This window comes from Rhinolophus sinicus, chromosome 15 (genome assembly GCF_057876585.1).
Source record: "Rhinolophus sinicus isolate RSI-liver-muscle chromosome 15, RSI-T2T, whole genome shotgun sequence".
Classification (NCBI taxonomy): Eukaryota; Metazoa; Chordata; class Mammalia; order Chiroptera; family Rhinolophidae; genus Rhinolophus; species Rhinolophus sinicus.
Window position 1 is genome coordinate 84,905,566 of NC_142515.1, and position 23,992 is coordinate 84,929,557.

A 23,992-nucleotide genomic window follows, 5' to 3' on the forward strand; every position below is an offset into this window, starting at 1 on the left:
CTGGGCCATCAGAGCGGCCCCGGGGGCTCTCCAACCTTGCATTTCAGCTCATTCTATTAATGTTTCCAAAAAGCTTCATCCAGAGCCATGAACACCTTGTAAGCGCCCCCCCTCCACCCCCCGTATTTGATGCTATTGACCACCTTCCCTGGCAATTCTGTTTCTTGGCACCCCCCCCCCCCCCCATTTTAATTGCCTGTTTCTTTACCTGCTACGTCCACTTCCCTTTCTCTGGGTGCTGCTTCTCAGATTCCTTTGCAGTCTTTTTTTTTTGGGGGGGGGGGTTACTGCTTGTCCCCTAGATGTTCATGTTCCTCATGGTTCTTCCTATCTGTTCCCACTTTCTGAGTGATCTTACTTCCTGTGGCTTCTAGTGAAACCACACTGGTGATTTTCACTTCTTAGAGAACCCATCGCCCGCCCAGCCATCCTTCAATGTCTAACTTTCTTGACATCTGCCTTTGGATTTGTAAAAGAGACTTCAAATTCATCATATCCACAACTGAGCTTGACGTCTTCTACTCACACTAGCTTGTCCCGCATTACCTTCTTACTGAATATAATAAGTTTGAGCCTTTTCTTTCATCCCTCACATCCTGGTTCTCAAGGAGGTTCTAAATAGCTCTTGGATCTTGCTTTTCTATTTCCATCACCCATGAGATCATCACATCTCTCCAATGGTCTCCCCGATCATTCTCTAATCCAGATTCTACCCTGCAGTGTGCCCATTCTAAAACACCCACTATCCATCCATGGTCTATGGGCAGGATAAAGTCCTCACAACCCAGTCCTAACCTCATCTGGTGTTCCACCCACACTTCATGGGCCTGGGAACTCCAAAAGAGCCCAGACAGGTCAGTTAAATAAACACTGAATATTTGTGTTAAGAGCCGAGGCACAAGGATGACTAAAACAATTTCCTGAGATTAGATTACAGCCCAAGGAGGTGGGTAGGAGGGAGAAAGAACTTCAACCGTAGTAATGATGGTAAGGCACTTAAATTATATTTTGACATTCTCAACCGCCATCTAAACGAGCTCAGTGTCAGCTAAATGTTGAATAGCAGGAAATGTTTTCAGTTGTACTTGGTAACAAAAAAATTGTTTGCATAATGCAGCAATGTTTTCAAGGCTTTCATTTCTCATCAATGTTTTCATTTCTCTTTTTGATTCCCTACCCGCCTGTCCCAATATCAGATCTTGAGGCAAATACCAAAGCAATTCAGGTAGTGAAACTGCAGTCACCTTTGACACTTTTAAGTTCTCTACCATCCAGTCAGCTAAATCTTAAGATTACTTCCTGCAGATCACTTCTTCCTTCTGATTCCACAGCCAACGCTTCCCTGGATTAATGGAAACATCTTCCTCACTGGTTTTCCTGCCACTAGTTTCCTCCATTCTATGAAGAGCCCTTCCTGAAAATGAATGCTAAGTGGGTTTTCCCAATGTCAGGGGCTTTCTACTCCTGACCAAATTAGGTTCTCATCAACGTGGATTTCTTTCCTTTATATACACAACACACAGAAGACCTTACCCAGGCAGGCCTATGCTTTCCTGACTCAAGCAACAGGGACCATCTTTCCTGCTCCTATCTCATCTATTAAAACCTTACTCATTCTTCACAGCCTGGCTCAGCAGGACCGGGGAATAACAAAGGACAGGAGCTTTTGAGTTACTGAGGCAAAGTGTTCTCACCTGTAATAAAGAGGTCATAATCCTCACATCATGAAGTTGTGGTATAAAGCCAAATAAAATTTGCTAAGTTTGTGGCACAGTTATCTCCGCATCCCATTCATTCAATGAACCAAAATGCCTTCTATGTCTCCACGCATTCTAAAAGTCACACAAATTATAGTTTCTGTAAAAATTTATTTGACCAAAATGTAGAAAAAGTGATACTACGTATTACATATGATACAGCTGCAAGAATCTAAATGAAAAGTGTGGGTTCTATTCAATTGCACAATTTGCTAGTGTATCTCCTGGGTAGTGTGATGTGTAATAAATAGGAGTGAGGGGCAGAGGAGTCGGATAAGCTAGAAGCAGGGTGATTTTTAGTCAAAATTGTAAACTGGCCCCCCCCCCCCACCCACTGCTGGGGAATATGGAATGTTTCAGCTCTGAGATGTTAACCGAGAAAGCGAGAAATAACAAAGCTAACATGTGCAGCCCTGTCTACAAAATACTCCATATCCAGTTTAATCAGGAGTTTCCTGGTCTTTTATTAACTTGGTCCTAAGAAGGAATTAAAATCTTAGACACCTAAATCTTCAATGTACCATTCCCTAAAGTACAGAGGAGATGAAGTTAGGCCAGTTACTTTATCTCTGCTGCCAGAGAGGCCTTTTCTGACCAATATTTATTAATAGAAAAATGCTTTTGCTAAATTATTGATGGTGACCAGTCTTTTTGATATAGCTCCCATGAACAGGACTAAATTCTACCATATTCATTCCTGCTGAGTGGGTGGCTTCTTATCAGAGTATTATGACTATTTCCCCAGCATTCTCATGCTGACTGCTCAGATGTTTGTTCTGCATGGTAGAATGTGGAAAAAAGCCAGGGTGAGTAGGTTAATCTATCTGTGGTTTATGACTTCCCACAATAGCACCGCCCTCCTTTTGCTCTGGATGGAAAACCCCCACCCATTTTTATGTGATGGTCCCTGGCCTCCTGTAGTGTGTCCACTGGTGGCTCAGAGGTTCTATTCTTTAACCTTTTAAATTGACCAGTGACTAGATATTGGAGTCTGTGTTTTGAAACTGTGGTGTTGTCTAATCTCCCAGGAACCAAATGCCCTCAGTCTTAAGAGACTATGTTCAATAGGAAACACCCTGCCTACCTTAGTGATAAATGCAATTTAAGAATAAAAATAGAGCTGAAAAAGCTGGTGCCATTTGGAAAAAAAAAAAAAAAAAAAGGAATTAGATTTAACTGGTGCTCAAAGCTTCTCTGATACAAAATATTTGGTCACGTATTCATAATTTGCTTGACATTTCCAGCAAAGCGCAGATGCAGTAACAAAAGAAACTTCTTACAAGAGAAGAGAAAGACACGGAGGTCTGGAGCTTCTGTTGGAACAACTCTTCTGTTTTGGTTATATACAATTAAGTTCATTTAGTGTCTGATCCAGTGTCTGATGTAAGCCCACATTCTCTTCTTTGGCCTGGGCAAGTTTTTCTGGTGAGAATTAAATAAAAGAGTGGGAGAAAAATAAATTAATAAGCACATTTGTTAAAGGGCAAAAAAGTTTTCTAAACTCCTCACTGCCAGAGCAAAAGTCATAGCAGAGAAAGTACTTTGCATCTTAATTGTAATAGAACATGATGGAATACTAGAGATCAAGTATAAAATTTGGGAGTCAGATAGGATAGCAGGATAAAATACAGGGTGTTCATTAAATTTGAATTTCAGATAAATAAAATTTAAGTATGGTAGATATATCCCAAACGCTGCATGAGATAAGCCAAAAAATTATTCAGTGCCTATCTGAAATTCAAATTTAAGCAGGCGTCCTATATTTTAATCTGCTAAATCTGGCAATACTGGTTTTAGAGACAGAACACCTAGATTTAAGCCCCAGCTGTGCTACTGAAGTAAGCCATTGAACCTTTCTAGGTCTCAGTTTCCTCATCTGTCAAATGGCAGTAACAATACCAACGTGTGGTATGGGGGTTATTATGAGAATGAGAAATGCTTCAGGACTTATGAAGTGCTACACAAACATAAGATTTTAGTCCTAGATATGGGTGACTTAATATAGTTTCTCCTTAGTGCCAGCTAATTAGTCCCTGAGCTTTGGGGAGGAAAATATAATCCTGTAACCCATCTTTCCTTTGGTGCTTCTGGGAATGGCTGTTGAAATCTCAGGCGTAATTGTGTTACCGTGTCTGTGTCCATAGCAATGTAGTCAGACCCCAGGTAAACGCAACATGACTGAGATTTAAGCCAGACTATAGGTATGTTATTAAATGATTGAGCTGATGAAACAAACAAACAAAAAAAGTAAGATGCCATTCAGAGCTATGCATGACAGAGCACAAGGGAGAACTGGTTTGCCATGAGTGATGGCCGATAAGAGACTAGGCCAAGGCTCATTAAAATACTGGAGGGAAGCAAATTGTCTTATAAAATGTGATAGGATCAGCTTGGAAATTTTCAGAAAGAAAAAAAGTGACTGCATAAGAGAGCAGCCTTTCGACTCCAACTACTGAACCTTTTATTTGATGAGGCACTTAAAAAAAAAGAAAATCAAGCCACTCTAATCTGGGAGGATTCCATCAGAGAGAACAGTGACCCAGGCCTGTTCAGTCTGGAAAGACATATGGTCATTGAGTGCCTACTACTGTGTGAGCCAATTTCTCCACTATCTCATTTAATCTGTGCAATAGCTGAGATGCCACCTTTATTTTGCAGCTAAATGGCTTGTTCAAGGACACACAGCTTATGGGGAAGAGCTAGAATCTAAACTCAGATATCCCAACCACACATCCTGACCTCACCTTGCCACTAGATTCCTGGCATCTACTTTGTTATTAGGTCTGAGATAAAATAACTTGCCCTGAAAGTGTTATTTGCCCTTGAGAATCGTGACAGACCCATGGACTGTCAAGAGGTCATAGTAGATCCCCATTGCCCAAATCTCTTGTCAATCAAGTTCTACTTAGGTGCTTAGTTACGCAGAATGACTGGAGCGGCAGGGCTACAGTTATTTTTCAAAGAGTGGAGGCTATACAAATGTCTGGAAAAATACCAGGAACGAATACATAGAGTGAACAGAAAACATCCACCCCCACACAGTCTGTAATATTTCCAGGGATGGATGCATGGCAATGTGTGAAGGGAGCGGTGTGTGCAAAGTTCCCAGTGGGTGGCGGTTAGGAACAGGGAGAGGCTGCGTGTGGAAGGGTCTTGGTGGTTTAGAGGAGGTGTATTTTGGAGCAATGAATATAAAAAAGAATCGGGACATAGGTCCCCACCTGAATAAAAAATTACAGGATAAGGAATGAAAAGCTATAGGGACCCAAAATTGATGATTCTAACTGGAGATTTTCATGCCATTTTCAGGTTTAAGGGGCAGTCTGGAAGGCGTGGCTTGGACATCAACATGTCAGTGTTTCTGGGACAATCTGGGGTGGCCGTGGTGGGGCGCAGGGGAAGACTGGATAGACTGTTTAAAATTTGGACTCTCTTGGAAAAACCTATGAGCTTTTGGTCACTATAACCATGACTTTTAAACACCCACAGGCTAACTTTATGGGCTTTTTCTCAACCAAAGCAAGGCTCCCGGTACTAGTTAATTTCAAGTATGAGGGGAGGTAAATGTTCGTTTAGCGTCTCAGGCAACTGGAACTCAGGAAAGGATCACCTCGCCTCCTTTCTCTGGCATTCCAGCAGCTTCCACTCCCTTTCCAGCTAATGCTCTTTAATTCTGTGTAGGGTAGTTTTCTAAGGCCACGGTATAGAGAGATGAGCTTCATGAGTGAACGTCCTCTCAGGACTGAGAGGTGGATAGATGTTTCATGAACAGTGAAGACATAGGGAACCCCAGGCACCATTCTCAGAGTGTAACACAAAGAAACAAATGGAGAAAAAGAGGACTCAAGAGACCAAAATGCCACTGCCGCTGTTTGAATCCGTAGAGCAAACCCCATTCAAGGGTAGCTTTCTTTTGACACAAGCCTGCTGGTTTCTGCGAGTTCTGCCAATGCTATGAAGCTGCTTAAGAAGGTGAGTGAGTATGCACTCAAAACAATTCCTATTTAAGGAAAACCCACTACTGGTGTCATATATAGTTAGCTAGCCCTGCGTCTGAGAGCTAGTGCCAAATTAGCTTTTGTTTTCACATCATCAGAAAAGAATCACGTGGGCATAATTTTCTTTCTGAAACGAGCTCTCCATTTGAACCACCCACTTTCTATTGCAGCCACTGTCAAGGGCATCATTGCTACTAGGGCTCAAAAGCGGCAAGTGGGGAAAATGAGAATGAGAGGACATGAAGATGAGGACCGCCTGTTTTTATTTTGGTCACAGACACAGCAGAAGGCAGCTGGAAGGATCGAACCAGGAGGCAGGAAACAGGAGCTTCTAGAAGCCCAGGGAACGTAGGCACCACAGTGAGAAGGCAGACTTCAGTATTGCTAGGGCAGAGGGCAGCACCCCTGCTGCCTCTCAGAGAGAGGTCATGTCGTTGAGAGCATGGTCTAGCTCTTCGCTGATAGCCTTGTACTTGAGCTTCTGAGCGTACAGCTCGTCTAGAGGGCGGAGGTCCCAGGGAGAGTTCGGAAGAAGAGGTACAGGGGACAGAACACGAGGGTCGGAATGGTGTGCCACAGATGAGCAATGAAAGGAAGAAAAGAAAGTGAGAAAACAAAGCATGAACTAAGAGGAAGCTGTATCCTATCGAAAACAAATGAGAAAACAAAAGATCGACAGTGATTTCTAAGTGGTTTGAGGTTCTACAGGGGATTAGCCATAATGAACCTTTAGGAATGGCAGCAGGAAATGCACAGAGCTTTTCCTAACCAGTTTCCTACCCTGCGTTGTTTCGGATTTTCAATGATGTCACCTGGTTCAAAGGTCATACTGTGGACCAGGGGCATTCCCCTTATATGGAAACCTCACTTCCCAAACCAAACACGGGACAAGTCATCTGAGAGTTTTGCACCCTTTCTGGGTGGAATAGGCAGCTTGAGAGATTCCGTATGAAACCCAAGATCTGCAATTCCCGAATTATTTTATGAAGATAAACGGGACAGAATTTTTATAAAAAGTTGGAACTCTACAAGAAATTCTGGGCTCAGTGGGCACCAGGCTTGCAGACTGGAGTCTTTATTTAGTCTCTACATTCTCTATATTTCCGTTTTCTCATCTGGTGATAAGCTCTGAGGTCTCTGGGAGAGAGCTTCTGTAAAAAATGCAAGGCATCTAAAAAATGCAAGGCATCTCTCAGAAATGAGGAAAATAGAAGGCAATTCTAAAGATTTTTTTTTTAAATCAGCCATATTTGTCTCTGTACTCACACGTGGAGCTAATTAACCAGAGTCAGTTTACTTCTCAAAAAATAGCAACCCAAGTCTGAGTCTGATTTGCACTATCCAATTCCAGTGCTCCAGACTTCCAGGTATGACGTCACGACGCACTTTACTATCCTAAGGCAAACAAAGCCGAACCCAGCCTCTACACACATCTCCTGCAACTCTCTGTGGATGTGTCGGACAGGGGAGGCAGAGCAAACATAATTCATGGTAATTTCATACCTTCCAGGTCGTCAATCGTCTTTTCCAGTTTTGCAACCGTTCTCTCTGCAAATTCAGCACGGGTCTCAGCCTAAAGAAAAAGACAGGAGTCGCTGTGATTGCTTCAAGACCAGCCCCAGGAGAAACCTGACCAGCTGGGTGTGATCACTCACCTCTTTCAGTTTGTCAGACAGAAGTTTAATTTCTTCTTCATATTTATCCTCCTTTTCAGAATACTGTGGGAGAAACCAAAACACTGCTTTTAGAAAAAGGAGACAAAAGCAAAGCATCAAAGAACACCGGTTCCCTGCTCCTTGGAGAAAAGCGTGTGCTTGAACACGCCTAAGAAGCAAAGTAGAGGCAGGCACCTTTCCAGGCAGAAGAAATGTGTGCAAAACTCAGACTCTTTGGGTGATCCCTCTGAGACGGTACTGATCCAAAGGCCTGAGTGGATAACTTGAGATAAAAGTGTGAGGTAGGTGGGCCGATTGAATGGAAATACATGCTACTCAAGGTCCTCCCCATCCATGCTTCCACCCCATTTCCTGCCAACTTCCCCAAGTCACATCAATAGATTCTGTGTACCCTCTGGTCTCCCAGCCCTTGTCTGTGTTGGGGTCCTCCAAGACAGAATGTTCCTTTCCCCATTACTCCCTGTCAGGATTACGTGTCACCTGAACTAATAAAAAAATTTTTCTTCACGAAATAAAAAATGATTTCGTACTGTTTTAATAAATGTTATTTAAAAAAGAAATTACGTATGTCTTTCAAGGCTTACGTTGGATTAATATGAGCTGACATTTATCAACTGCTCGCTATGTTGCCAGAGAGACCCTCAATCCCATTTTACAGATGAGTAAAGAGTCAGGAAACGTGTTTAGGGTCACATGGCTATCAAGTGACCCAGCCTCGGCTGGAACTTGACCCTGGAATTTGAGCTCCTGGCCATCATCAGGCCTTTTTAAAGGTCACTGCCTCGTGACACCTTTCCCAGCTTTCCAAGGTCCCCCTGTTGAAGTCCCAAAGCACCTTGTTCTCTTGTCAGTCTCTTCCACTCAGCTCTGAGCTCTCACAGGAGCAGAGGCCATATGGTACCGTGGGAACACCTGGACCGTATTTATTCATCAAATATTCTAGTATCAAATATAAGCCAGGCACAAGGCTAGGATTAATGATACATCTCTTAACAGTCAGATATGGACCCTGTCCTTAAAGTGTACTATCTAGCAAGAAAGACATGCAATTGAGTAATCATGATAAATGTCATCAACCATCATGATAGGAAAAGACATAGGTGGGGTTACACAGCCGAGAAACGCCTAACCTAGATGAGCAATCAGGGAAGGCTTCTCAGCAGAAGTGCTATTGAATTTTGTTGCGTTAATTGATTTCAAAGTTTTTTCCCCAAAATGTGTCAGAAATCCACAAAAAAACAAAAAGTTGATATTTTGACTATTTTATGCATTTAATAACAACGATTTGAGCTGCTTTGTACATAAATGACATTATTTTTATGTATAAAAATTTCAGATATACTCATTCGGATACATCCACGCATTGCAGCAAAAGGGTTACGCTGAGGCCTAAAACATGAATAGGAGTTTATCAAACAAAGAGAAAAGGAAAGGTCACTCCAGGCTACAGTGGACAGCAGGTTCAAAGAACTGGAGGTGACGAGAGAACACGGAATGTTTGGGAAACCGAAGTTCAATGCAACTGGGGGGGGGGCGTGAGGAAGCGATGAGGATGGAGAATTCGGCGGGGTGAGCCACGGAAGACTCCTAATGTGACTCTATCCTGTAGTGACTGCTCTGGGTACTGTTTCAAACTAAAAAGCCCGAGTCCACCTCTGATATCTGCTGCATGATCTTCAAGCAGGTATTTCTGGCAGAACCAGGGGATTCAAGTGAGAGCAGGGCTCTGTACTTCTAGTATTATGCTCAGATGTCCCCAAGAGGAGCCTGACTAGGCACCAATCTCACATTCCACCTTCACCCTCATACGAAGTGGAGATCAAAGACGGTGCTAAGACCCCACAGAAGAGGGAAATCCACCGAATACCTATTTCTGTGGGGGAAAACCCAGCTGCTGGGGACCAAAGCTACTGAGGCTGAACACCACAGCCTGCTCCTGTGTACCCTGGGGGAAGAAATGAAGCAAGTCTAGCCAATCACCCTCCAACTCAAGCCAACCAACCTTTTCAGAGGCAGCCTCCAGCGACTTCAGGTTGTTAGTGACATTCTTGAGTTCTTCTTCCAGATCACCACATTTTCTGCACAAAGACAAAGGATGCTTGTGTCTTATCCTCCCTTACAGCAGGCGATTCCCCTAAAAGCAGTTTTCCAAAGAAGGGCACGACACTGCCTGGGGCCCCCACAAGGAATGCGGGGGTGGGGGTGGGGTGGGGGGGGAATGTTAATGGCCTTTTCTGAGCTGAGCGCTGTGTACTTATCAAAACCCTATCGTGCCAGGCGAAGGCGCGGCAGGCGGGCTGAGGATATTTGGAAGGTTTGTAGAATGCTCCTGGGCTCCTGCCAAGTCTGAGGCAACAGGGACTTGCGGAATCTATGATTGATGAGGCCGACTCTGAACTCCGGAAGGTGCAGCAATGAAATGGAGAGCAGGAGGCTGGGAGACTGCAACCAGAGTTTACACCGGACACTCCAGGAAGCAAGCTCCGAATGGATTTGCGAAACTGGATGCCTCTCAGTGCTGTGGGATGCGGGATGCTCCATGGCACTGGAGGGCCCAGGGGAGAGGAGTTTTGTTTTTCTGGAGCTTGTGGGATTCTGGTCAGGCTTCTCACCCCACCCCCTACCCCAGAAACGTGTCATGGCCAAATAATGACATCAGGAGCAAAGCATTTAAACACTGGGGGGGGAGGGGTATGTGGGTGGGGAGCAGTCTGCCTTCCATGGTCAGCTTTCTGTTAAGAGGGCACAGCCTCCTGAGATACCCTCTCTGGGAGAATGAGACTTCTGGGCTTCTCTGCTACCAGCTGTCTCCCTCTTACTTCCCAATACCTTGGTGGGAAGAGTCAACATGTGCGCAGCAAGGACAGTCACCATCTCTCTTTGTCAGCCCCAGAGGCCAAGAGGAGGGACCGAGCAATGAGTCCCAGATGCCCATCCGCTTGAACAGAGGCCCTGGTTGGTGTCAACCAACTGCCTCCCGCCCGCCCCAGGAGCTGAGCTGGGCCGCTCAGTCTTGTTCTGCCACTCACAGTTCAGACACCTCGGCACGCTCCTCCGCCCTCTCCAGCTCGCCCTCCAGGATGACCAACTTACGAGCTACCTGCAGAGACAGAAAGGATGGTCAGAGACTGACCCGCAACAGCCACCTCTAGTTGGATGCCCTCCCGGTACAGACAGCAAGGCCGTGCTCAGACTGTCTACCAGCGTGGGGCTTTCTGCTGCTGCTTGCCCTCAGTCCTGGACGACACCTAACCTCTCTCTCTTGGGCCCCAGGAGTGAGGCAGACAGGAGAGAGGAAGGAAGAGCTGAGACTATGGAGGCAGGCAGGCGGGGGACTGAGCTCTTATTGGCAAGACCCACGGCCGGGGACCACGATTCCCAATTTTAGCCAAACTGCGCTGAAACACACAGCTGCAGGACAAAAAGCGATCTGGTCAGTTGGTTTCCCCACCAAGTCAGACAAGCGTCACAGAATTCCCCAGGACCTTTTGGCATTGTGGAAGATCAAGTTCCCAGCCAAATGGCGTCTCTGGAAAAACAGATGTGGATGCAGATGGCCAGCTGACCTAACCGGGAGCTTCCTTTGGGCGGCCCTGGGGTCTCCCTATCACACGTCCATTTCCTCCCCACTTCCTGCTGCTGCCGCCATCTGACAGGCCCACTCACCTCCTCGTATTTTCGGTCGGCCTCCTCTGCAATGTGCTTAGCCTCTTTGAGCTGCAACTCCTGGATCTCCATCTTCTCCTCATCTTTCATGGCCCGGTTTTCTATCACCTTCATTCCTCTACAAGGAGTAACCTGGTTGTTACGTACACAGCATCGCCTCATCACACACCTGCGCATCTAAAAAATGTCCCGGACATCTGCCGGGAACCAGACTCCAAAGAGGAAAGTGTGGAGCTGCCCACATGCACTGCTCTAAGTGCCTCACACTTCACAAACGCCCCATGAAGTAGTTAGTAGGTACACGGACCCCATTTCACAGACAGGCTGAGTGAGCAGGTCAAGGTTACATACACAGTAAGTGCAGAGCTGGGACCCAAACCTGGGGGTCTGGCTCCAGAGCCCGGTTTCCATTCTATACCACTGCTAACGACCGTGTTTCCCCGAAAATAAGACCTAGCCGGACAATCAGCTCTAATGCGTCTTTTGGAGCAAACATTAATACAAGACTCGGTCTTATTTTACTATAATATAACACCAGGTCTAATATAACATAACACTGGGTCTTATGTTAACTTTTGCTCCAAAAGATGCATTAGAGCTAATCGTCCGGCTAGGTCTTACTTTCGGGGAAACACGGTAGTAATGGTGTACTTGTACTCCAATTGTTACTACCATGTGATTAGAGGTCTGGGCCATCTTGGCTATGGGAAAGATGAATTCTGCTGCAGTGGGGGAGGGGGTGTGCATGTGTCACGGAAGACTTTCCAAAAGAGAGGCCACAAGTGAACAAGGGAAAAGTTATTCTTCAGTGAGGAAGCTACACAAAAAAAGCCCCAGAGGAATGACACAACGTGGCAGGAGGTCAGGGTGGCCAGACCGCAGGCAAGGTACTTGAATAACATGCTAAGGGTTTTATGCTGAAGGGACAGGGAACCACTGGAAAGTTTCAAAAACAGGAGTGAGTGACCACCAAAACCATGTGAATTGCTGTGGAAAGCCCAGGTAAGACACAGGTACCTACAAGGTGAGGGAGGAGGAGACCCTGCAGTGGATCCATCCGAAGTCGGGCACCACTCAGCTGGCTGACCATGAGATGCGCTCACTCTGGCCTGCACTGCTTGGAGAGGACCAGGTCGGATCAGTACCTCTGAAGAGGCTGACCCAGGATAACGTATCGATGTGTGTTGTGCCTGCCCAGAGCAGAGGGCCACATACTTCTGTCGTCTAGTAAATATTTCCATGCGGGCTGTCACTATCATTCTCAACTGACTGTCACAACACCCTGTGCACCTGTACAAGTCCTCAAAATCAGCAGGTGAGCAAGCTTAGAAAACCCTCTGTGGCCCTGGAGAAATCAGTGATCTGCCCAAGGCCACGTAGTACGTGGAAGCACGTGAACCTAGATTCTCCAGCTCCTTGGTATAGAATTCCTTTTACCAAAAAAAAAAAATAATAATAATAATAATAATCAGCCGCCAACAACAGTGTCACCAAAAGCTTCTGGTGACATTATACCAGTGAGGGGCCTTCCCAGGCTTTTGGGGTTTGCCCTGGGGCCATCCTGGAAGTGAGACATCTGGCCAGGCTAGTCTGACAGTGCACAGGGGCAGCAGCTAACCCCGCCACAAGCACCGTGTCACGGGATCCTTCACACTCCCCTGTGGCTGCCCTCTCTCCCTCTACTAAGAGCCTGCCCTGGGGTCTGTGCCCTCGGCACAGGCTGTTCTACTGCATGAGAAGAAATTTCCTGCTTGGGCAACTCCCAGAGTCAATCTCCAAGATTTCCCAGTTGGTTTTTAATCTCTGGTTTGCAGTCACCACAGCACAATCAGGAATGAATCCTTTGGAGTTCATCCTGGACAACCATGATGGGATGGGTCAAGTGAGATTGCCGGTGGGATCGTGTGGCAGACATGCAATGACCACCAGCCTGACCCACACTGTTGCCACACAAGGAACCCATTTCCACCACATGGAGATGGCTGCTTCTGTGAATCACAATGTGAGAGAACTGTTTCAGAGAACTGTCATGCTCCCGAGGATGGAGCACCTTGCTGGAGGCCCAAAATGCAGCATTCATGCCACACAAGTAAGGGGCACCGTCAGCTGCAAGTACATCAATGGGGTCAGTTTGCACATGTCCTTGACATACTGCTGTCACTGTTCTGTTGCCCAAAGCCTGCCCAACAGCACTGTTAACAATCATCTACGCAGATGGCCCATTCCCAGTTTTTATCTGCCCCCGTCTCACATCACCCCGGAAGTTGATGTCTTGAAAACATGGATGAGATGCACAGTGGCTTTCAGGCTCTGCAAGTCACACTTGCAGTTTTATTTGCCCATATTTTCTGCCTTCCTCTGCCTGGTGGGAGTTTTTCTCCATCACCACCACAACGACAAACACCTCTCTACACACAGTGGGACAGTTTATAAGGTGCTGTCACACATTGTCTGCATGTGTACATGTTCATTCCACGTCGTCTCACCACAGCTATGCGAGGTCAGCCACCCAGTTAGAGCCCCATTTCCCAGAAGTCATCACCAATACCACTAGGTTCGAAGCATCCTTACCTCTCGCTCTCATCAGCAGCCTTTTCTGCCTCCTCCAGCTTCTGCAGGGCTGTGGCCAGTCGTTCTTGAGCCCTGTCCAACTCCTCCTCAACAAGCTGGATGCGTCGATTGAGAGCTGCCACATCCCCTTCAGCCTGAGGAGGTCAGAGGTGAAACCAGGTTAGGAGGTAACAGGCCAGCCAGTGGCGGAAGTCCCCCATTCACACGCTGCCCTCCCCTTCAGCTAACACGACTCCCCTGCCAGAGCCCACCCAGGAATCTAGGCAGTAAAAAATTCACACTCTTTTTTGGAGAATGTGAATTTCTGTATGATCATCCCCCAAAACGTCAAGTGAACACCTGCCACTCAATGATGTGTCCCAGTACAGGATGGGAAGTCAAATCAACATGGAAGACAGACAAGTACACCGTATGCTGAAAGGACGGTGCTGACCTCTCCTTGCATGGATTCCTAGAGAACAAGGCCACCGGTGACCCGGCTTACCCTGTCACATAATGAGGTCTCCTCCCAGTCACCTCATTGGCAAGCTAAATGCCAAGAATATGGAACCTTCAGTGAAATGGTGGCCGTACACTGGGGGAAGGAAGCAGCCCAGATGGAACCCCCATACTTAACAAAGTTTGGCCAAGAGATGATGAGACAGAAAGATATAAGAAACAAATCTTGGTTACAGGCATGGAGGAGATGTCTGAACAGTGTTACTGGCTTTTCCAGGACGATAATGTGGTGCATAAAAGCAAAAACTCCAGAATCAAAGCTGGCTTGCTTTGTCAGTTTGTAGCCATGTGACGCTGGGCTGGTTGTTTCACCACGCTAAGCTTCCCTGTCCTGGTTATTTTACACCCACACCACTGCGAGGACTGTCATTGAAGGGTGAGGTGTTGCACCTGGCACGTGGAAGTCCCACTAAAGAGCAGCTCTTATGGCCAGGATTTCGCCTCATTTAATCCTCTCATATCCCACCCATTTACAGATGGGCAAACTGAGGCCCAGTAAGGCGAAGTAGTCCTGTTCAGTGTCAGAGTTGGTAAGGAATGGCCTCTTGTGCCCCAGCCCAGGGCTCTTCCCTCGCTGAACCTGCGCCCTGAATCCTGCAGGGCTTGGAGGCCAGGCACATTCATATTGAGAATGGGTGAACCAAGGGGAGAAGTGAAGGCCCACGTAAAACTACACGGGCTTCTTCAAGTCAAAAAAAAAAAAAATCTCTGAATGGGAGCAGGCTGTAAAAGTGGGAAACTGCTCCTTCTGCTCCTTTACACAGAAAAAAAAAAAAAAAAAAAAAAGAATAGAATGAGGTCAGAGTTGCTGAAAAATACAGAGAATCAGGCAACTTTTCTCAGCTTGAATCCTAGCAGCAGATGGGGAAGCTCCCACAAGTGTTTCTTATGGCAGCCTCCTCTGAAACACCAGTTTGAAAAAATCCACTAAAAACCACTGACGAACTCTTTTAAGAAACATCACCCACTCCTTCCAATGAGTGCCTTTTATTCTTTTTAAATTACATGAATCTAAACTCTACTCCAGCAACTGGGGCAGGAACTGAATTTCTCCCCAATGTTTTTAAAGTACATTCACAAAATTGTGCAACCAACACCACCAATTCCAGAATATTTTCATCACCCCAACAAGAAACTCCACACCTGTCAGCAGTCAAGGAATTGATTTTTAAGACCATACAGAGGTGCTTGATTTAGGAGATAGCTTTTTCAAGAAAAAGAAAGTGAGCGGCTTTTATGTGGGGGAGTCTGAGTCCTGACAACCACTCTTTGGGCACATTTTCAGCTATCTTGAATCGAAAGAGCTCTGAGATGCATTCATCTATGACATATATATATATATATATATATATATATACTTTTGAAAAACTGCTAGTCACTGCTAGTCATTCTGGGCTCCACCCCTTCCTGCAATCAAAGCTTCTACACTCTACAAAGGATTTCCCTTATAAGGTAAAAGAGGCTTGCTAGATACATGTGGCAAAGGAACAGGAAGATGTCGGTTAATCACACAAAAATCTAAATGAAACCAGCTGTCGGAGGCAGCCCCAGAAGTCTGCCACACGCCGCTCTTGGCCTTCTCTACAAGGGACTGAGAAAGGGTTTCCCTCCTCCCCTCTGGGCTCCATTCCTTTGCCCGGGAACTTTCTTCAGGCTTTCTCCCTCCTAATCAAGAGAAGCATACTTTGAAAAGCAAACTTTTTTTTAAGAAGTCTGCAACTTTCCAAAAACACTCTCCTCCCAACTGGATTATCCCACTCCTGTCTTGGCTCACGGCTGAGGGCCATTTTTAAGCAGAAGTAATTGTCCTCCAGTGAGATGACTTGGGATGAGATCAGAGGGAGGGTTACGTGCGCGAAAGAGGCCAAACCAGCTACTGTTGGAGGCTTACATGGGGGTCAGAGCAGCCCTTACAGAATTAAAGGCTGTGACTTGGGCCAAACCCAAAGTGGGGCCAGACCTGTCCATACCCATGGCAATTCCACCTGGCCGGGCATCTTCTTCATTTCTGGGGTCCCCACCCAGCTTTCAGGATCCCTAGGCTCCTACCCTCTCCCCCAACTTTCTTGCCTTTGAGTCTTCGTACAACCAAGTGTCCTGTCCTAGAAAACTCTAATTTATTCCATAAGACTCTGCTCAACCTCCATTTTGAAGCCCCACTGGATGGCTGCTTCCCTGCCATGCTCCCAGAACAGAGACCCCTGGGATGCAAATCAGCCTTATGTGTTTGTCCCCCTTACCCCCATTAAATAAAATCGAACACTACTATTTGCCAAATGCCATGACGGGAGGTATTACTCCTGGAAGCCTCCTAGCTATCCTAGAGTGGCCATTATTATCACCCCTACTTTACAGATGGGGAGACTCCTCCTAGGGGTTAAGTACCAATCCAGATCTCTCCCCAGCCCCAGAGGTTGCCACCATCTGTCCCATCCCCACGGACAGTCAGGGAATGGAGAGAGGGCAACGAGGCCCCCTTCTCATTCAGCCCCCGAGACGTGCAGAGGAGGCACACAGCGATCCGGGGGGATCGAGGGACCCGTGCTAACACTCCGAGGGTCTCCTGGAGGAAGGCGGGGTCCCTTTCGCGGCCCTGGTTCCCGTAGGACCAGCTGGGAAGCTTAAGGCCGGCGGCGCAGGGTTGAACTTCCGCCCCTTGCCGGGAGCAGACACGTCGCCGCCGCGCCCCTGGGAACAGCTGGGAAAGTTTAGCGAGCCGGGAAGCCGCAGAAGAGGCGAGAAAGTGCGACGCAACCCCCCTCCCCCGCACCAAGTCAAGTCGGCCAGTTCAACCCTAGACAATGGATGCTCGTTTCCACCTCTCACTCCCCGCTCCTAGGTGCAGCCGCAGGTCCTCCCGGCTCCGGACCCCGGCGCCAGCCTCGAGTCGGTAGCTGTGCGGTGCCCCCTACCCCATACCCCCTCCGGAATCGCCAACCCCTCTGCCCCATCCCCCCATTTCCCGCTCAGCTGGCCCCGCCCGACCCGGCTGCGGTACCCCCTCCCCCGTCCCAGACCCGAGAAGGAGGAGAGCTGTGGAGGAAGGGGTCTCAGAAACCGGCCCGGAGCCGGAGGGGGGTGCGGGCCCGCGATCGGGTGCGGTAGGGCCCAAGGGCGCGAAGGCGGGCTAATGGGGGGTGGACAGCGGCGGCGGCGAGCGGGAGCGCGGGAAGCGACCCGCGCGGAGAGAAGGAAAGAAAGGAGGGCGCGCAGGGCGGGGGCGCGCGGGCCCGGGGGTCATGCCAGGCCGGAGGGGCGCGCGGGGCCAGGGCGAGGGTCCAGGGCGCGGCTCTCACTTTCTCGCGCCGCTCGCGCTCGCCGTCCAGCTCCCGCTGCAGGCCCTGCGCGCGGTCCTCCGCCTCGTCCGCCTGCTGCTGCAGCGCCTGGATCTTGCGTTTCACCGCCTCCAGGGAGTTGAGGCCGGCCATGGCGCAGAGGCGCGGGGGCGCACGCAGCGGGCGCTGGGCTCGGCTGGACTCGGCTCCGGCGAGAGCTGCAGCAGCCGCGCCCCGGCCCCCGAGCCTTTGCCTGCGCCGGGGCCGCCCCCGAGCCTTTGCCTGCGCCGGGGCCGCCCCCGCCCCTCCCCGCCCCCGGCCCGGCCGCCGTCGGGGCGATGAGGTCACCGGGCCCGGCCGCCGACGTCAGCACCGCTGGGGGAGGGCCTGACGTCGGCACCGCTGGCCGCAGCTGCTGGAAAGTGCCCCTTTTCGGGACTTATTTGGAGAAAGCGCCGGGAGGCACCGCCTCCTTCTCCTCCTTCTCCTCTTCCTCCCTCCCTCCCCGAGGCTTCTGCCGGACCCCGCCGCGGGCTCCCGCATTCCAGCGCACGTACGTCTGAGGCCTTCTTCTCAGTCAGCTCTAGCTTCTCCTGCGCGTCCTTCAGGTCCTCAGAGTATTTGTCCAGCTCATCCTCCGTCCCCTTCAGTTTCTTCTGGAGGTGCGTCAGCTCCTCCTCCACCTGGGGATACGGGGGGAGGGGGGGAACGCGTCAGTCTGGAGGCCACGTCCTCGTGGTGCAGGGGCGCCCCCCGCATTCACAGGGGTCCTCTGTCTCTCGGCCTGTTTCCTCACCTATAAGACAGGAATAACAACACTGCACCACTCAATTACTACCTGTTAATATGGTTTTCACATCCTTACATAGTCCTGGGACGAGCTGTGCTTATTTTTCTGAAGGTCCCCCAATACTCTTGGGGAGTAGGGCACAGCTTTGGGGAAATGAGTCCTGACATGTTTCTCAGAAACACACATTCAGTTTTGCATCCCAGTTTCAGGGGCGCAGCCTCCCGGTGATCTGGGTTAAACTAAAAGGGGGGAGTCTCATACTCTAGGCTTAGACCATCCCTCTGCCCCCAGGCTATCCCCCTCTAGTTCTGCGCCCCTCCCCCCACACACACACTGGCAGCCAGAGAACCTTTCCAAGTGTATGTTTGTCCTCCCCCTGCCTAGAACATGCTATGGCTTCCCATTGCCCAAGAGAGTAGTTCTCAGACTATCTCACAAAAAATACCCTGAAAGATTAAAGGACTCAGACCCCCAGTGTTCCTGGACTTTGGGGGCTTGGCTAAAAGAGAGCTACCCGTCCAAGGCCACTTTCTTCTGAGGCTCAGGTTAAGTCTTTTAAATTCTTGGACATCTGGCTTGTATTCATTTTAATAAAAATGTCCCCTACTTTTCCCAAATTTTGAGTCATCTTTGTTTATCCTGAGAGTCTTGCCCCCCTTTTTGCATTCCCAATTTGAGAAGCTCAGGTCTATGGGATACAAACCACACACCCCTTCACCTCCCCATCTTTATTGCTCCCCAGCACATCAGTCAAGGGTCAGCTCAGGAAGCCTTCTCTGCCACATACAGTTTGCACCTCCCTCCCTTGCCTCTCATTCTGGGCTGGGGTGGTCAGTCCAACTCATGCTTTGATCTGACTTATTCGTATGTCTTTGGTGGTTTGAGCCCTGATCCTGTCCATGCTCCCAGGGTGGGCAGGCAGCCCCCACTTGGCCCCGCTTCATCCTCCTGTTTCCTCTTCATAGCAGGAAGCCCAGAGAGATAGACCAACTTTCCCCAGGTCACACAGCACAGAATCGAACCCACTTCTAAACAGGCCCTCCTGCCAGGCCTGCTTTCCTGCATCCCTCTCTGACTTACTTCTCTCCCTTCCCAAAGAGGGTATGTTATAAAAGCGACTGTGCCTACGGCTCCTAGATCAAGCTGGAATCTGATCTAGGTCACCCCTGAGATGATGTGCAAAATGTGTGTGTGTGTGTGTGTGTGTTCTTAAAAGTGCAAATTCTTAGAAGGGCCCCTGTCCCAAGGTGATATCACCCAGTCTCCCATCCAGGGGCTCCTGAGTGTCCCACACTGAGCTGGGGAATGCGAAGTGGGTGGGGGGTTTGCGGAGGGAGAGGGTAGCAGCAGGCCTAAATCAGGGTCTATAGGACCTGACCTTGATGTCTGGGCAAGGAGCCCAGAAGCCTGACTCCAAACCCCAGCTGTATGACCCTTGTCCCCTTTCCTAGCCTCAATTCCTCTTCTGCAAAATGGAGGCCTTGACATAGTGGTCTATGAGCACCCCATCGAGGTACAAAGATGATTGGGGTTTTGACAACATTTTCTGGCAACGTTTGGACAATGGGTGGAGACTAAAATAAAGTGGGCAGGGGGCTATGAAGCATTTAGAACATGCCAAGCCTATTACTGAAGGCCCATGTTACAGAAGGGTAAGCTGAGACCCCAGATGAGGAAGGGACTTGCCCCGGGCCATACAGATTTGAACCCTTGTCAGACTGACTTGAAGCTGGTTCGCTTGACCGCTGGCTATGCTATACCCACTGCCCAGCATACCCTCCTCCCACTGACCCTCCTCACCCACCGCCAGTGCCCCCTCCCCTGAGCAGTTTGCCCTGGCCAGAGCCCTTGCCACTCCCCTTGGACCCTCCAGACCCTGTCCGTCCCTCACCTAGCCCTGACCCTGGAGGCAGGGGGCATAGCAGGGGGTAACCCTCCATGTTTGGCTCTGTCTCTCACAGCCTGGGGCTCCTTGGGAGTCGGGCCAGGGGCTAAGCCCCAGCATAGCCCAGCATGGAGCTAGGCCCAACACTCACCACGGAAGTCCTCAGAATGAATCAATGACACAAACCTAAACCCTTCAGTGGTTGGAGCCCATATGAAAAATAAATAAGACTAACACAAATTGGTTTCTTTCCCTCTGAATTGCACACACGAAGCATGTGCTGGTGTGTGACACCTTGCTGGGTGGGCAGAGCCTTTCCCTGGCTCTGGGGTGTCTCAGACAAGCTACTTCCTTCTCTGGGCCTCAGTTTCCCTGCCTGTAAAACAGCTAGGAGGGTCACGGACTGCACAACTTAGTCGCTGTAAATGGGGGCTTTGGGTAGGGCTGAGACAGGATGTGGGGTCAAAGACCAGTTGTGGCGGATGTCACTGCCCTGGGAGGAGAGTGGGCAGGAAACAGGCAGGGTGGATCTCTAAGTCCTGTTCCCACACTGGACAGATGGGGCCCGGAATCGGGACCTTGCTACAGGGTCCCTGAGAGTCAGGCTGGTCCCAAGACCCACACTCTCTGGTCTCCTCTGAAGCACAAGGCACTCTGGGTAAGTTGAGTCAGTCCCTCATCGCCTCCTGCCTCTGTTCCCAGGCAGGACTAGCCATGAGCCCCATGGAGCTCTGCATCTGCTGGGGACCTCTGGGGTCTTGGGTCCTATGCCTGGCCATCAGAAGGCATTGTTTGCTCCATTCCTCAGATTAGAACACTGAGGGCTGAGAGGCTGTGCAGCAACGTGCCCTGAGTCACAAAGCTAGAAAACAATCCAGCCTAGATTTGAGCACAAACCCACCCCAGTAGGAGGCTTTGTGTGAAAAAAAGAACAGAATGAAAATCCAGCTGAAGCCCTGAGAATCTGTCCTTTCTTCCTTGGCTGCCCAGTTGGCTGGAGGCTTTGGGAACCTTCTGTTTGGAACTTGTGTCTGCCTTGGTAGAGTACGCTACATCAGTCACTCACACCTTACTGAAAATAGGAGCCATCAAGTTTCTGTTTTCTGACTCCCTAACTAAGCCCCTCATGGGGAGGGCTGAATGATGGATGGAAGCCAGCAGCTCAGGGCCAGCATAGGATGGGTGTCTGTGTTTGCAAGGGAGGAGCATAGGGAGGGAAGGGGGGGCATATGTGCCAGGGAACACTGGGGTGGAGCTGGCCGATGAGGATGTGTCACAGGCACTCGGGGCAGCCCCAGGACGTGGGGGATGGCAGCCCAAAGGGGAAGTAGGACGGCGTAGGAAAAAACCCGTCATTTATGGAGCTCTTACTTTGTGCCAGGTGTGGGGACAAGGGCTCCACCTGCACATTCACCTCTAGTCCTCTCATGGTGGCAAGGGAGGCACTACTGTCACTTCCCCAATTCATACATGAGGCCACAGAGGCACAGAGAGGTGAAGGTGTTTGTTTCAGGGCACTCAGTGACCAAGCTGCGAACGGGGCCAGTCTGAGCTCAGAGCTTGTGCTTTTACCTGCCAAGCTGGCCTGGCGCCCAGGCTGGGCAGGGCTGGGCACATTGTGTCACTATCCTGGGCGGCTCCGGGGGCTTATTTGAGACCCTGAAAGCTACCAAGGGCTTAATGGTTGACCTGGGGGGTGCTATCGATGAGCCCTGTGGGGAGCAGGGCACTATGGAAGGGGCAGGACCCCCTTCCCTCCTCCCACTGGCTGCTCTGGCAGAACCAGACAACTGACTTCTGCTCTGCCCGAAGCCATGGCCTTGGGAATGCCGAGCCCACACCTCTGCCACTGGCCTTCTGTTAGCGCCCCAATGTCCCCGTATTGTCAGACTCCTGAGACTCTCGTCTCTAAAGCTCTGTGTCCAGGGCCTCTGCCTGCCACAAGCGGCCCTGCCAGGTTTACGGCAGGGACAGCAGGAGCACCCCAGATAGGCAGAGCCTCAATGAGATTCGCCACTCATCCCAATCTCCAGACCCTCACCCAGCTGCCTCTGCAGCCAGTCACAGCTGGCCCCACCACACACCCACACTTGGCCACCCTCCCAGGGCAGTCACCAGTGGGGACCCACAGGCTCACAGTCACATAGGCACAGGGTCACCCATATACACATACAGCTCTGTGCCGCCACCCTCACCTCAGCAGGCACACACACACACACCAAAGAGCACACACCTACAAGCACACACAGGCCAACACCAATATAGTCACCTCAAGACACACACAAACACCCTGACACTCGCATATTCCATGAGTCATGCCACCTTTTGCACAAGTGCACACAGCCAGCCTCTCCCCACACACACAACACCACGCTGATACCACCATGTACACACATGGATTCACAAACACATCCACACTCTTTCACACCCGCTTTCCAACAGCCACACACTCATACCTCTGCACACACTCATTCTCACAGCCGCTGTCACCCCTCCACACTCTCTAGCAGAAACACACACACACACACACACACAAAACACATGTGCACACAGAAATGCTCAAACACACACAAATACACGTAGACACACACACACACACCACAGTATACCCCTGCCATCCCATCCAGTACACACACCCCCACACAGATACACTCATTCCAACACACCTACACACACTCTCACATTTGCACACACACACATCCAGCACACACACATGTCCCATCTCTCTCTCACTTGCTTGGCTCCCCCTGGCCATGTTGGATAGGTCCTGTCACCCCTCCCTCTCCCAGCCCAGGGACCTCCCCAGGGAAAACAACGACCCACCTCGCTCTTTCTCAGCTGGAGCGTTACCACCCTCTGTCCCCTTGCCAACTTCCAGGTAGCAAGGTTTCTGAGACCCCCACGCTCAGCCCAGAGCCTTGCACGGCGTGGCCCAATGGGTGGCCCCTCACCTGCTTGCATTTCTCCTCAGCAGCTTTCTTATCCGACTCAGCCTGCTCGGCCCGGTCGATGGCATTCTCCTTGTCCAGTTTCAGCATTTGCATCTTCTTCTTGATGGCCTCCATGGCTGGGCAGACAAGGGTGCGGGTAGCAGGGTCTGTGGTGGGGTCTGCAGCGGTGTTTGTCAAGTGAGCAGCAGGGCAGGGGGGAGAGGCCCTTATAGCCTCCTAAGGGTGTGCCGCCCTGCCTGGGCGAGTCTTGGAGGAGGCCCAAGCCCAGGCTGGCTGGGCCAGCCGCCACTCGCTCGCTCAGGAGGACTTGGCCAGCTCACCGTCAGCCCCACAGCCCATGCCTTATTTGGGCCTAGGATTTTCTCAAAGGAAAAAAAAAAAGGTCCGACCCGTTTCCATTTTTAACCTGGTGACACAGGTCCTGAGTGAGCGAGCGGCACAGCGTGGGGCCCAGAGGACCCCTGCTGCCTGCTGGCTGGCCTCGATTTCCCCATCTCTGCTTGGGAGGCAGGAGGGGGCTGCAGAGTAGGAGTGTGGGGAGCTGGCGAGACTCCTGTCCTCCCTACTCCTCCCCATTGGGCTCTGCTTCCAGGAACTGGGGGTCAGACCCATCCCATTTCTTGCTACGGCCACAGGAACCTCTTTCTGGAGTGTCTGTCTCACCATCTTCTCCCTCTGTCTGTTTTGGTGATTGTCTCTGTCTCTCTCCATCTCTCTGTCTCTGTGTCTCTCTGCATCTCTCTTTCAGTAACTGTCTCTGTCTCTATTTCTCAATTTGTCTCCCTCCATCTCTTTTTTGTCTCTATGTCTCTCTCCATCTCTCTTTTTATCTGTGTTTCTCTCCATCTCTCTGTTTCTCTCTTTGTGTGCCTCTATTTCTCTTTTTTGTCTCTGTGTCTCTTTCTATGTCTCTGTGTCTATCTCC

At 49.8% G+C, this 23,992-nt stretch overlaps 1 protein-coding gene across 4 annotated transcripts; it reads right to left on the reverse strand.

Annotated features, from left to right (window-relative positions):
• Positions 1-1,848: 1,848 nt before the first annotated feature.
• Positions 1,849-23,272, reverse strand: TPM4 (tropomyosin 4). 4 transcript variants are annotated; one of them, XM_019737002.3, is made up of 9 exons: positions 23,068-23,262; positions 17,999-18,124; positions 13,669-13,802; positions 11,098-11,215; positions 10,461-10,531; positions 9,434-9,509; positions 7,411-7,473; positions 7,259-7,328; positions 1,849-3,179 (listed from the first exon to the last, which is right to left on the reverse strand). In XM_019737002.3, exons 1-9 carry the CDS (start codon positions 23,179-23,181, stop codon positions 3,097-3,099), a joined length of 855 nt encoding a protein of 284 aa, XP_019592561.1. In that variant the 5' UTR covers positions 23,182-23,262; the 3' UTR covers positions 1,849-3,096. The 4 variants fall into 4 exon arrangements, with proteins under 4 accessions (XP_019592561.1, XP_019592563.1, XP_019592562.1 ...); XM_019737003.3 differs by lacking the exon at positions 1,849-3,179 and adding an exon at positions 6,002-6,253 and having other exon boundaries at positions 23,068-23,272; XM_019737004.3 differs by lacking the exons at positions 17,999-18,124; positions 23,068-23,262 and adding an exon at positions 17,463-17,708.
• Between the last annotated feature and the right edge of the window lie 720 nt (positions 23,273-23,992).